Consider the following 14424-nt stretch of genomic DNA (forward strand, 5'->3'; position numbering starts at 1 on the left):
TGCTGCTGAGCTGCATGTACACCTGAATTCACGCGGCTGGAGAGCTGCTGCTGCCACGAGGCATCAGTCGAGCTGCCGCATCAGCAGCGGCAGCTGCTGTTGCTGCTGTTGCTGCTGCTGCTGCTGCTGTTGCTGCTGCTGCTGCTGCCGAGAGAATGATGACACCTCTTCCTTGCAGCGGAGAGGCTCGGGCCTAGAGGCGCCTTCTTATGGCGCCTCTGCTGCTGCTGCCATAGCGGAGTCTCTGAGAGCAGCGGGAGCAGCTAGTGCAGCAGCAGCAAAGACAGCAGCAGCAGCAAGGAGAGCAGTAGCAGCAGCTGCAGCTTCCCAGCCGCTTAAACTGCAGCAGCGACTGCCCACTCTGAGCTATTTAGAAGCAGATGCGCGCCGCTGCTTCTATAAACAAGTGACACGCCAACGCGCAATGAATTCAAGCAGCAGCAGCAGCAGCAGCAGCATGAAGAGCGGCAGAGGCCAGGGGCACAGAAAGCTGCCGGGTGTATAGACAGCTCGCAGTGTCTAAGTTTCCGCCAGTTGTAAAGCCACTTTTATCCTCAAAGAATCTTTTTAAAGACAAGTACTTTTCGGATTTTGGCTGTACTTGTGCATGCGCTCGCTGCGGCGCTCCCTAGGACAGCCCCGTCGGCAGCTGCGAAGGACTTTATTGCATTTATTTGAATTATTTGCAAAAATTAATTAAAATGAATCCAAAAAAGTCTAAATTTGCGCGTTGGAAACGGTAGATGGGGTGGGTGAACACCCCTGGGTTGTACAGACACCTGGAGCTCGCGCGTCGCTTGTTTCGCAAGACTGGACTTTTCCGAACTCTTCCACAATTCGTTTATTTACAAACTTAGTTCTTTTTATTTTTTATTCATTTTATTCACAAAAACGGCCAACTCTTTGCTGCTGAAAGCCGCCACTTCTTCTGTACCAAGGGAATGCTCCCGCTGGCACAGAGCACGAGAAACGGGGGGTTTCGGGTTTAGGGTTTAGGGTTTAGGGTTTGTTGAATGGCGATCATTTGCAAATCAAATTCAAAACTTGAATGTTCTATTCAAAGTTGAAGTCCTAAACCCTCATAACCACCAAATGAACTTTTGCAACTTCTTAGATTTCCAGCCTCTAAAAGTGATCTTCTTTTCCCTGAACTGCCACCTACCAAACCACAAACCCTAAACCCTAAACCCTAAACCATAGGCTGCTAGTTCTGCGGGTCTTTTGCAGCCAATTTAGCTTTGAAAAATCCACAAAAAGCCTAAATAAAGGAGCTAGGGTTTAGAATTAGGGTTTAGCGATTTAAGGGCCCCTAAACCCTTTCTTGGCGACTCTGACCTTCGGGCTAAACCCTCAGTTGGGGCCCCAAAAGCCATTTGCTTTTACTAATAAGTTGCTGCTGCTGCTTCTGCTGCAGCAGCAGCAGCTGCTGCTGCTGCTGCTGTAGAGGCAGGCTGCTGCTGCTGCAACAGAATGCCAAATTCCATTTTTCGAATTTTTTGATATTAACAAAAAATAAAAAAAAGAAAATCTAGAGCTGCTGCTGCTGGCGAGTTCTTGCAGAGCAGCAAAAAGGTGAGTGAGAAAATACAATAATCTGCTGAGTTTTTTCTTTTTTCATTTTAATTTAAAAGATTTATTTACATTTAATTTTGGAGAATCGTTTTGGTAATTGGAGACTCGTTTGAATTGCTTTTGGTGACGCTCTTTGGCGCTCTTCATTTGCCCGGTGCGCTCTTCTTGCTGCTGCTGTTGCTGCTGCTGCTGCTGCTGCTGCAGCACTTTTGCAGCTGCAGCAAATGAAAAGTGAAGGAAAACTGCAGCAGCAGAGGGACAGGAAAGGGAAAGGAAAGGCAAGGATGAGGGCCAGTTAAAACTCAATCAAAAAAGTGGTATAAATAAATAAACAAATCAATCAATCAACAAACAAATAAATAAACAAACACGTAGATAAAATAAATAAATAAATGAATAAATAAAGCAATTAGTTTATGCATCCCGTACGGCAGCAAAAAGGGAAAAGAGAAAAGAAAGGCGCATGCACTCAAAGAATAGAATTAAAAGAAGTGCAGCAGCAGCAAAAGCCGCAAATAATTCGAAGAAGAAAAAAAAATAAAAATAAAAAAGAAATTAATTGCCTTCCGGAGCATACACCAGGCTGAGGTGTACGTTCACCTACTGGGGCCAAAGCTGCTGCCGGAGAAAAATATGCTTTTCAGTTTTTGTTCTAATTTATTTCATTTTTCAATTTTTGCTGCTGCTTTAAACTCACGCATGCACAGTGGGAAGCAGCAGTTGCTGCTGCTGCTGCGCAGCAAGCAGCAGCAGCAGCAGCAGCAAGTCAGCAACACAACATCACAGCAGCGCAGCAGCACAGAAGCACAGCAGCACAGCAGCACAGCAGCAGCAGCAAAGCAGCAGCAGCGCAGCAGCACAGCAGCAGCAGCAAAACAGCAAACGGAAGAGTAAAAAAGGGCCAAATGGCCGTATGAGAAGCTGCTGGGAGGGCCAGAAGTCTATTAAGTAAACAAATCCTGAAAATAAAGAATTTGCGACTGAGTCCTCAAAAGTTTTCAGAAACTTGAAATTTGACTAAGTCCTAAAAGGGGCAAAAGGGCCACAGCCCACCCTCAATACTGCTGCAGCCTCCAGAGCCACCCTGCTGCGTATATATATATATATATAAATATACATATATATATAATATATATATGTATATATATTATATATATATGTATAAGAGATATATAAATATATCTATATGCATATATATGTACATATGTATATATATACATATAGGTGCGTGTATATATATATACATATACATATATATATTTATATACGTACATACATATATATACATATAGATACATCTATATATACATATGCATATTCATACATATATATATACACATATACATACACATATACAAGTACACATATACAAGTACACATACATTTACATACATTTACATACACACATATATATATGTAATATATATATATGTACATATATGTATGTACACACATCCCTATGTATAATTCTACCTCTAAGTATATGTGTATACACAGATATGTGGGTATATGAGCTGGTCTTTGCGTTTATTTTACACACATTTGGTGCTTTTAGAGATTCGAAATAAGACCAGTTGGCTGCCCCGTGGCGCTGCAGACGCTGAGTGTTAATTAGACGAAAAGAGAAAAGCAGACTTGATTATTTTGACTCAAAAAAAGACTTTGAATAAATTAAAAAGAGCCTTTGGCGAGTTTTCTGTAGATGACGCTTTGAGGCGCTGCGGTGTCTGTACACCTGAGGCAGCCACCGCCTCCGGCGCGCCAGCCTAGCGGGTTTGGGCGCTCAAATTGAAGCGTTTTTTGTCTATTTCATTTTTAATTTATGTTTTTATTGATTTAAAATGGAAATAAATTTGTTTTCGCGGCGCTACAAGCAGCAGCAGCAGCTTGCGGCTGCGTCCTTGTGTGTCCCAGAGAGAGTCCAGCTTGGGCGCTGCGGAGGCGGCACGCGGGTGTATGGACATGAAATCAAAAGCCCAACACAATAAAAGAAATTCTAAATGGTCATTTTTGTTTTTTTTCCGTTTTTAAACAGCGAGTTCTTGAGCGGAAGAGGCCGATGCACAGACCAGCGGCGCGGAGGCCTGACCGGACCAGCGCCCGCGGCGTTCGCACGCGTTTCGCGTTTTGCTGCCTTTATTTGTTCTTTTTACGGAAATATTCTTTAAAAATGCAAAAGCATTTATCTTTATCAACTCCTTCTTGGCTTTTGGGGCTCGAGCGGCTGCAGAGGCGCTGAGACAGCAGCAGCAGCAGCAGCAGCATAGCCACTGAACAGCCACTGCGGCCGAGACCCTCTCTCTTCTCCCGCAGGACGGTGTACGTACACCTGGGCCTCCCACTTGGCTTTATTTTGGCTTTTTTTGGCCTTTTGTTTCATTTTAAATGCAAAGAGGAGACAAAGGGGCCCCGAGACACAATCACTGCAGCAGCTGCAGCAGAAGAGACAAGAACCAGCGAGCGGCAGGGGAGGGCCCGCAGCAGCAGCAGCGCAGCAAGCAGCAGAAGCAGCAGACAGCCCCTACACGGCCTCTTCCTCGGCTCAGGGCCTAGGGTTTAGGGTTTAGGGTTTAGGGTTTAGGGTTTGGCGCAGAAGATGCCCCCTTGAGCTAACTCAAGAGACACTCCGTGGCACCAATGGCTCTCCCTTTTGCGCTGCGGCCCCAGCGGTCAGCAACAGCAGCAGCAGCAGCAGCAGCTCTTTCCCTTCTCTTTTGCTGCTTTCTTTCCGCCCTGCAGCAGCCAGCTGCAGCAGTCACGGTGAGCCCCCGCCCAGCTGCTGCTCGGACCCATCTTTGCTGCGCTGCTGCTGCTGCTGCTGCTGCTGCCTTCTTGCTGCCAGGCTGCTGCTCCGGAGCTCCCCTGCTTCTACTCTGCTGCAGCTGGCGCGCAGCGCCAGCAGCAGCGGCTGCAGACGTGCGGCAGCAGCAACAGCAGCAGCAGCACGTCAGCACCCGCTGCTGCTGACGCGCTGCTGCAGCAGCAAGCAGCCCTTGCTGCTGCAGCAGCTAGTGTGAAATGCTGTTTTCTGTGCATCTCTTTGGCAGTTCTTTTTGTCATTTCCCCTTTTGCGTCTCCGACTTCTGCTGCTGCTTCTCGTTTGCTGTGTCTCCTGCTGCCCCTATTTGCTGCTGCCTGCTCCCTCAGAGGGGCCTCCGGGGCCCTTCTACTGCTGCTGCTGCTGCTGCTGCTGCTACTTCTACTGCTGCTGCTGCTGCTGCTGCTGCTACTGCTGCTGCTGCTACTGCTGCTGCTGCTGCTGCTGCTGCTGTCTTTGCCCATCAGTCTGATTCAAAAGTCTTTTTATTCTTTTGCTTTTCTCTCAGCCAATTGCCCCTCCGCAGCTTTCAGTACCCTGGGGCCCCGGGGCCCCCGGGGGCCCCGGGGGCCCCCGGGGCCCTGGGGGCCCCCCAGGTGGCGGGGGAACTGTTTTGCGGCTGTCTCCCGCTGCTGCTTTTGAAGAAGCAGCAGAAGCAGCAGAAGCAGCAGAAGCAGCAAGCCTCTGGCCCGGAGGCGCTGCGGTGCAGCAGCAGCTGCGCGAGCAGCAGGGGCTGCAGCAGCAGCAGCAGCAGCAGCGCAGCCGCGGGGTGCACCGACACCTCTGGGCGGAGCAGCAGGCCCCAGGTGTACGTACACCTGCTGCAGACACCCCACAAATCGCAGAGGAGCCCAGAAGCCTCGGAAGTGGCATTTCTTCTTATTTGGAAAAGTCCGTAACTTCAACAAATACTCCAAGTGCTTTTACAATTGCTGATCCTTTTGCTTCTTGGCTGCCTGCTGCTGCTGCTGAAAAGGCAGCAGCAAAGGGGCCCCAAGAAGGGGGCCCCCACACGGAGGCTGCTGCTGCTCCGCAGCCGCCAGAGCAGCAGCAGCAGCCTGCTGCTGCTCCTGCTGCTGCTGCCCCTGCTGCTGCTGCTGCGCCAGAAGCGCCTGCTGCTGCTGCTGCTCCAGAAGAAGGCCCCAAGCCGGAAGCTGCTGCTGCGCAGCCAGAGGCCTCCGAGAAGCAGCAGAAAGCGAAGGAGACAGCTGCTGCAGCTGCTGCTGCAGCAGCTGCTGCACAAGAGGCTCTTGCTGTAGCAAAGGCGGAAACTGAGCGACACGCCGAGGAAGAAGCCGCGAGGCTGCAGCAGGAGCAAGAGCAGCAGCAGCAGCAGCGGCAGCAGCAGCAGCAGCAGGACTCCGAGGCCAGCAGAGCTGGAAGGCGGAAAGAAGCTGCCAGGGGAGAAAAGAGTCTTGAAAAAGCTCTTGCTCAAAAGTTTGAAAAGTTGAAATTGACAGAACAAGAAACAAAAGAGTTTGTAGACACTAAAGGTGAAATGAAAACAAAAAAGTCTTTTGATTCATTTAATTTTAATCATGCTTCAAACGTTTGCTGCCACAGACTCCTTTGGTTCCCTAAAGCGGCTAAAACACTCCAGACACCTCAGCTATTGTGCTGCTGCTGCTGCTGCTGCTGCTGCTGCCGCTGCTGCTGCTGCTGCTGCTGCTGCTGCTACTGCTTGGTAAAGCTTTCTACCTCTTAAATCCCAGTTCTTTTCTACTTCAAAATGTTTCGTCTATTTGCTTTTTATTCTAATTCTTTTTTATTTTATAAGTCCCTTTGCGTGGCTTTTGCTGCTGACTTTTGTCTCTGTCGAATTTCGCAGTTTTATTCTTTATTATTTTATTTTTTATTTCTTCTTCTCTTTTCTTACGTTTTCCTTTTTTGTGGCCTTTTGGTTTTATTGGCTGGAGCCGCGCGTCGTGTGGTCCACTGGGAGACCACTGGTCCTCTAATTATTTCCATTTTGTTTTTTAAATTTGAAAAACTATTTTAATTTCCTGTTTACTTTTTCCATTTTATCTTTTTCATCTTTTAATTTTGGAATTTTTTCCCATTGTTTCCACTCTGTCTTTTTAAATTTTTAATTTCAAATTTATTTATTATTTCCATTTTGTCTTTATAATATTTTAATTTTAAAATTTACTCTTTGTTTTTTCCATTTTGTTTTTTTAATTTTTTAATTTTAAATGTATTTATTATAATTATTATTACTAATTATATTGTTATTATTATTATTAATATTGTTGTTATTATTATTATCCATTTTGTCTTTTTAATTTTTTAATTTTAATCTATTTTTCAGAAGTTGCGAAAAATGTGCGGCGGCTCGTTGGCCTCAAGGCAGGCTCGAACTTGCATTTGGAAAACCAAAAGTTAATAAAGCCGGTGAGTCATTTTGGGAGAAAAAAGAAAATAAATAAAATAAAAGAAAAGCATTTTAAATCAAATGAAATGCCACTTTTAAGACAATTCAAATGCATGCAGTCCCTAGAGAAAGACTGAAAGAAAACTTGCAATTAAAAGACTTAAAAGAAAGCATAAGTTGATTGGCTGAGACGCTGCAGCAGCGGGCTGCAGCAGCAGCAAATCACGAAAAAGAAGAAAGAATCTGCTGCTGCAGCGGCAGCAGCACTGTTGCTAGTGCAGCCTCTTTGGGACTTGCCCTTTGCTGCAGCAGCAGCAAAGCCCGTCTGCGAGCGCATGCATAACGCATGCATCTGCTGCAGCAAGGGCATCGCATGCGCATGCAAGCGCACGCACACAAGCGCATGCAAAAAAGCGCATGCAAGCGCATGCATACAAGCGCATGCAAGGCAGCGCATGCAAGCGCATGCAAGCGCATGCATGCAAGCGCATGCAAGCGCACGGGTGTTGGCGTTCAGGGCTGCGACATAGCGACGTTCGGGCCCGCGTACTGCGCAGCAGAAGACAACCCGCGGGCGGCAGACATCCTGTGGAGTTTGGAAAGCCGCAAGAATAACTGCTACTTGGTGATTGCTGCATGCATGCTGCTGTTTGGGGCTTTGGTGCAGCTGTGCTGCAGCGCGCTGGAGCGCAAAGTGCTGCGCGGCGACGCCTTTTCCAAAGAAGTCCTCGAGACGGCTTTTCGCCAAATCGCCTTCATCGCCATTGTCGACGTGCTGCTTTGGGGCTGCATGCAGTCCAACGTCGCAGCCATTCTCGACGAACTTGTCTTCGGAGACGTGAGCAGCAGCAGCAGCAGCAGCAGCAGCAGCAGCGGCGCGGCAGGGCTGCGGCGCCGCTGCAAAGGCGGGGCAGCTCTGGCCCTGCTGCTGCTGCTGTAGCGCTGAGAGCAGTTTTGCTGCGCTGCGAGGCACAGCGGGCAGGCACTGGGGGAGCCTGAACCGCAGCAGCAGCAGCAGCAGCAGCAGCAGCAGCAAGTGTGTTTCTGGCTGCTGTCGTGTTTTGCTTCTTTCAGGTAATGCCGCGGCAGCGAGACGCAGACATTGTTTTAGAAAATGTCTCGCCAATGCTGGAAGTGCTTTTTGAGGATCTTTTCTTCGTGGCCATTTTGCTGCTGATCTGGTTAGTGCAGCAGCAAACAGCAGCAGCCACCAACGGCGCTGCAGCAGCCCAACAGCTCTGCAGCAGGCCAGACGGCCCTCTGCAACTCCTCCCTGCTGCGCTGTGTCCAACTCAGCCCTGCTGCTGCTGCTGCTGCTGCTTCCTGTGCTGCTGCTGTTGCTACTGCTGCTGCTGCTGCTTGCTGCTGCTGCTGCTGCTGCTGCTGCTTGCTGCTGCTGCTGCTGCTGCTGGGGTTTGGTTTGCTGCAGACCTTGCTGCTGCCGGCGTTGCGTGCTGCTGCCTTTAGGTACGTGGCGTTTGTGGTGCTGGTGCAGTGCCTGGTGCGGCAGCTAGCAGCATGGATGCGCAAAGTCGACGAAGAAGAAGATGTGACGGAAATTGCAAGAAAAGCAGAAGTTGCAGAAAACTCTTGCTTCGGCCGCTGCCTCCACTCCGACGACATAGCCAAGGCTGCCTTCGTCGCCCACAGGCAAGCCAGCAGCAGCAGCAGCAGCAGCACAGCAGCAGCAGCAGCAGCACAGCAGCAGCAGCGCAGCAGTAGCAGCAGCAGCGGCAGCACAGCAGCAGCAGCAGCAGCAACAGCACAGCAGTAGCAGCAGCACAGCAGCAGCAGCAGCAGCAGCAGCACAGCAGTAGCGCAGCATGCGGGTCTTTTGTGCTGCAGATACGAATTTGCTGACAATGTGGAAGCAATGAGCATTCCGGGAATAGATCCCTCGGGATATTACTTCATGGAGTACCTGCGGGCTTGTTTGCTGCGGATGGCAATAGAAATGCTGCGGCTGCCGATCAGCACTTTGCTGCTGCTGCTGCTGGCAGCAGCGGGGCTGCGCCCCTTCCTCAGCTGCAGGCTACATGCAGAAGCAGCAGTGCTGTCGCTGTGCTCGCTGCTGTGTCTGCTGGCCATGCTGGCCACTTGGGCTTTTGCTGCTGCAGTTGAGCAGCAGCTAAGGCCCTCCAAAGTCCCCCACTATTTAGTAATGCGCTACCACATGGAGTTGGGAGGCGAAGCCAAAGAGGCCTACCTCCAGGAGTTCACGCCCCCCTACAAGCTGCAGCCGCAGCAGGTCAGGCGCCGCTGCAGCAGCAGCAGCAGCAGCAGCAGCAGCAGCGGCAGCAGTAGCAGCGACAGCAGCAGCGGCAGCGGCGGCGGCGGAGTAGTGATGCAGTAGAAGCAGCAGATGTTCTTTAGCACTCCATAGCGACCCCTTCTGTTGCACTCCCTAGTCCCTTGCTGCACCTCTTCCTGCATCTCCTGCTGCTGCTGCTGCTGCTGCTGCTGCTGCGGCTTCAGAGTGCCTGGCCGGGAGTTTGTTCGCGCTACTTCTACGGAACCACTTTGCCGAATAAACACCAGCAGCTGTTTTGCTTCTGGGCCAATGGACCCACCATTGTGATGCGGGCTTTGGAGGTGAGTTTTTACATTTGCTGCTGCTAATTTAAAAGAAAGCAAATTAAATAAAACAAATTAATTCCAACCCACTTTTGCTGCAGGAGCCCAGAGAGATTGAGAAAGCGCGAAGATCATCCCGCTCTTTGTGCGCTTGTGCTGCTTGCCCCGGGCCTCCCCGCTGCTGCTGCTGCTGCTGCTGCTGCTGCTGCTGCTGCTGCTGCTGCTGCTGCAGGCCTCGTACTTCTGCCAGCTGCTGGTGCTGGCGTGGTGGGTGCAGCTGCTGCGCTCCCACCCAGCCACTTGGCTGCGCATCTCCTGGTGGGGAAGTGCTGCTGTGGGGTTTTTCGCTTTGCTGCACTTCGGGCTGCTGAAGAAAGTGCTGTACTCCACGCTGCTGGCGCTGCACTCGGGCATGCTTGTGGACCACGTGCTGCTGGAAAAGGTGCGCAGCAGCAGCAGCAGCAGCAGCAGGAAGTGCACGCGCAGTCGCTACACAAGTTGCTGCAGCAGCAGTCGTGCTGCTGCTACTGCAGCGAGCGCTGTTGCAAATGGGGGGGGGCAGGCAGCGCTGCTGCAGCAACAGCAGCAAGCGCAGAGAAACTTGCTCCACGAGTTCCTGCAGCAGCAGCTGGTGCTGCTGCTGCTGCAGCGCATGCTGTTGCTGCTGCAGCACGTGCTGCTGCTGCAAGCTGCTGCTGCGGCATCCCCCGCACGCGGGGTGACGCTGCAGCTAGTTGCCGCAGCGCTGCTGCAGAGAGGCCGCAGCGCAGCAGCAGCTCAGAAGCAGCTTCTGCAGCAGCAGCACGCGCGCCTGCTGCCCCCCCTTTTTGGTTCATTTTAGCAGCATTTTGGGTCTTTTTGGGAGCTTTTTGGGTCTTTTTGGGAGCATTTTTTTGCTGCTAGCAGCATTTATTTTCCTTTTTCTTTTTATTTGTTCTTTCGGGATCTTTTGGGATCTTTTTGCTTCACTTTGGTCCCGAAATTTGCGCTTTTGGACTCAGGTTTGGGAAATTCAAAGGGCCGAAAACGTGCGACGCACAGCCGAACTCGTAGACCGCCTGCGAGTGCAGTCAACACTTTTTGCAATAAGTGAAGGCGGAGACATCTTTTGGAAACAAATGCAAATCAAGTCCGACGCACTCTTGCTGCTGCTGCTGCTGCTGCTGTTGCTGTTGCTGCTGGTGCCGCTGGTGCTGCTGGTGCTGCTGTTGCTGGTGCTGCTGTTGCTGGTGCTGCTGCTGTTGCTGCTATTGCTGGTGCTGCTGGTGCTGCTGCTGTTGCTCGTGTTGCTGCTGTTGCTGCTGTTGCTGCTGCTGGTGCTGCTAGTGTTGCTGCTGGTTGGCTGCGAGCCGAAGGAAGCCAAAAGTGCAAAAAGGGTTTTTTTGCATCATTTTGTTGTCTGCAAAGAGCTTTTTTTTCCTTGTAATGACCTCTCTGCTTTCTGCTTCTTTTATAGCTCGAAAAGTGTTTACTTTTTTCTCTTTTTGTTTTTTTTTCTCTTTTTGCTGCCAAACTTGCAGAGTTTTGGCGGTTTCGCGGGCCGTGAAGGACCAAATGGTGGCCATGTGGGCTTCGCTGGACGAAGAGCACTTGGGCCAAATCGACAGATCCAAACTTTTCAAATTCCTCAAGTCCCAAGGCCTCGCAGTGCAGACGGAAGCAGACGTCAACGTGAGTTTGCATGCAGCAGCAGCGCATGCAGCAGCAGCGCATGCAGCAGCAGCGCATGCAGCAGCAGTGCATGCAGCAGTGCATGCAGCAGGGATGCGTGCAGCAGCAAAGCATGCAGCAGTGCATGCAGCAGGGATGCATGCAGCAGTGCACGTGTATTAGTGCATGCAGCAGCAAAGCACAGGCAGAAGGACGCATGCAGCAGTGCATGCTGCAGTGCATGCGCTGCTGCTTGCAGCCGTGCATGCATCACGTGCAGCAGTGCATGCAGAAGTGCAGGTGCAGCAGTGCATGCAGCAGCTGCAGCAGCAACGATCGGCGCATGCAGCAGCTGCATGCGCCTGCAGCAGGCTTTTGCTGCATGCATGTCTTGTGGCTTTGTGTGTGACTTCGACTAATGCTTTGAATGTATTTTTCTGTTTTTTATCTTTTTCTTTTTCTTTCTTCTTTTTTGAATTTGTTTTTTGTACCTTTTATCTTTTCTTTTCCATTTGAATTTGTTTTTCCCCAGCTTCCCCCTTCACCCCTCTTCTTTCTTCTCTATTTTTCCTTTTTTTGAATTGTTTTTTCCAACTTTTACTTTCTTTTTTATTTTCTTTTTAGGACTTTCTGCAAGTCTTCGACAGAACCAACAAAGGCGGAGTTGACGAAGAAGAGTTTTTCGTTTTGGCGTTGGTGGTCAAACAGCTTCTCGTCGAGCCCTTAGACAAAGACGCCTTGAGAGTCCGTTCTTTCTTTTACAACAACCCATACCGATAAGAGCAGCAGCAGCAGCAGAAGCTGCTGCTGCTGCTGCAGCAGCGGCGGCAGCAGCGGCGGCTGCAGCAGCGGCTGCTGCTGTATCAGCAGCGGCAGCAACAGCGGCTGCAGCAGCGGTAGAGGATGCAGAAGCGGCTGCTGTGCCTTTGGCCGGTCCCGCCAGAGACACAGGAGCTGCAGCTGCGGCTGCGGCTGCTGCTGCAGCTGCTGCTGCAGCTGCTGCTGCAGCTGCTGCTGCAGCTGCTGCTGCTGTGTCACTGTGGGGCCACTGAGCGCTTTGAAAATAGAAAAAGGAAAATGCTGGGTTTGATTCTGTGGGGCCTGTGGCCTAGAGCTCTGGGAAATGCTGCGCTGCTGCTGCTGCTGCTGCTGCTGCTGCTGCAGGCTCTCTTTGAAGACAAGTATGGAATACCCTGGACAGCTCCCACGGGCATTGACGTCAACAGCCTCGCCAGGATCCTCGCAGATGTGAGCCTCAGCTGCACATGCATGCACGCGTGCATGCTTGCATGCATGCATGCATGCATGCATGCATGCATGCATGCTTGCATGCATCCGAGCCTGAGTAAAGCCCGCAGCAAGCATGCGTGCTCGCATGCATGCATGCGGGCCAGAAGCAAGCCTCCAGCTGCCTATACATGCATGTGTGCATGCATGCATGTCTGCGTGCATGCAAGCATGCATGCATGCATGCGAGCCTGAAAGCGTGCAACTTCGCATGCACACATATACACATGCATACACACGCGCATGCATGCATGTGTGCACGCATGCACGCCGACCTCCCTGCATGTGTGCATGCACACACGCATGCATGCGTGCATGCATGCACGGACGCATGCATGCATGCATGCATGCACGGACGCATGCATGCATGCACTTGCTGCGGGGCTTTTTGCGTGCAGATTCGAGTGCACTGGTCCGAGGGCAAGCGGCGGTACTTGCTGGACTTCGTGGGGGGCAAAAGAGGCACTGCTGGAGTTGCTGCAGAATTGTTTGTCTCGCAGCTGCAGGCCATGGAGGAGCAAACTCTGCAGCCTTTCCAGCAAGTAATCCCGCCTTTCTGCTGCTGCTCTTCGCTTTTCAAACTGCTGCTGCTGCTGCTGCTGCTGCTGCTGTTACTGCCGCTGCTGCTGTTACTGCTGATGCTGCTGCTGATGCTGCTGGTGCTGTTGCTGCTGCTGCTACTGCTGCTGCTGTTGCTGCTGCGGCTGCTGCTGCTGCTATAATTGCTGCTGATGCTGCTGCTGCTGCTGCTGCTGCCGGTGTGCGTCGCAGGCCGCTGGAGAGATGCAAAGAAGGGCTCAGGGAGAAGGCGCAGATCGAGTTTAAAAGAAACTCTTTTTAATTTTTAAGCAGCAAAACTTCTGCAAAGTTGCTGCCCCACAAACCGCCCCAGTGTCGACCCACAGGCAGCAGCAGCAGCAGCAGCAGCAGCAGCGGCTTTGCGTGTCTCGCTACTGGTGCGGGATCGATTTAAAAGTTTAGATTTTATTTGTCAAGTTTCTCTACGTCGAAGTTGTAGTGTACGTACACCCGAGCGCCCCCGCAGCAGCTGGCGAAGCGAAACTGAAGTGCCAGAATTAGAAAAGATAAAAAAGTGGAAATTCTTTTTTTCAATTTCTAATTTAATTTCCAATTCCGAAAACAAAATCCAAAAGACTTCAAACGGGAGACAAAAGACACAAATTTGGAAAATACAGAAGCAAAACGAGCCCAGCAGCAGCAGCACTCGCAAAGTGAACTTCAAAAATGCTGCTGAGAGAAAACAAATGACATTTTATTTAATTTTATTTAATTTTATTCAAATAAAATTATTTGGACAAACCCGCAGACCACAGTGGCCCAAGAGCTGGGGTGTACGTACACCTGCTTGGTCTGCTTCTCAGAAAAAAATCTGCAGCTCTAGAGGCCAAAATAGCAGCAGCAGCAGCGGCGGCAGCAGCAGCAGCAGCGCTACACAAGTAACTGCTGGTGAGCAGCGGACTGCTGCTGTTGCTGCTGCACCTCAGGGGGCCCCCAGCTATCTCAGTTAGACCCAAGGGGGCCCCCAACTACCACAATTAAACCTGGGGGGCTCTCATGCCCCTGCCTGCCTCTGTAGCAGAAGCAGTAGCAGCAGCAATAGCAGCAGTAGGAGCAGTAGCAGCAGCAGCAGCAGCAGCCGCCTGGGGTGTCGTGAGGCTTTAGTATGGAGGTTGAAATCGAGAGTATTTTTGTTGGTTTATTGAGAAGTTTGGAGGTAAAAAATCTATATACACTCCAGTAAACACTAGTGTGCATGCAAAAATACATTTAAAATCCATTTTTACAATTCAATAAACTTCTTTTTTCTTTTTTGTCCCCAGTGGTCACGCGGGCTTGAGTTGCTGCCACGCTGCATCCGTTGGAGGTGTCTGTACACCCCACGAAGGCTAAGCAGTTCGTGTTGAAATTCACCTTTTAAATAAAATAAATAAATAAAAATATTAAATAAATAAATAAATAAGTAAATAAACAAAAAGCCTTTGTGTTGTCTCGGCTGCTGCTGCTTACTGGGGCCCCTTGCAGCTTCGGGAGCCCCAGCCCCGCCGCTGGACCTTCGGCTGCATTTTTTGCGCCTTTTGTCTTTAAAAGATTAAAAACTTCAAATATTTAATTCTTAAAAATAAAAGAATTC

The 14424-nt window shown here is 50.5% G+C and overlaps 2 protein-coding genes across 2 annotated transcripts; both read left to right on the forward strand.

The window, feature by feature from the left end:
• Positions 1-4209: 4209 nt before the first annotated feature.
• On the forward strand, positions 4210-8535 carry ETH_00025405 (uncharacterized protein; the record flags this gene model as incomplete). Its single annotated transcript, XM_013372650.1, has 6 exons — positions 4210-4518; positions 4899-5883; positions 6699-6781; positions 7279-7599; positions 7836-8044; positions 8229-8535. The coding sequence occupies 6 exons, from the start codon at positions 4210-4212 to the stop codon at positions 8533-8535; spliced, it is 2214 nt and encodes a 737-aa protein (XP_013228104.1).
• A 99-nt stretch (positions 8536-8634) lies between these two features.
• ETH_00025410 (uncharacterized protein) lies at positions 8635-13097 on the forward strand (the record flags this gene model as incomplete). Its single annotated transcript, XM_013372651.1, has 9 exons — positions 8635-9102; positions 9237-9353; positions 9568-9777; positions 10337-10464; positions 10856-11006; positions 11610-11729; positions 12150-12233; positions 12671-12814; positions 13044-13097. 9 exons carry the CDS (start codon positions 8635-8637, stop codon positions 13095-13097), a joined length of 1476 nt encoding a protein of 491 aa, XP_013228105.1.
• Between the last annotated feature and the right edge of the window lie 1327 nt (positions 13098-14424).

This window comes from Eimeria tenella, genomic scaffold (assembly GCF_000499545.2).
Source record: "Eimeria tenella Houghton genomic scaffold, Eth_scaff101, whole genome shotgun sequence".
In the NCBI taxonomy this organism is placed as follows: Eukaryota; Apicomplexa; class Conoidasida; order Eucoccidiorida; family Eimeriidae; genus Eimeria; species Eimeria tenella.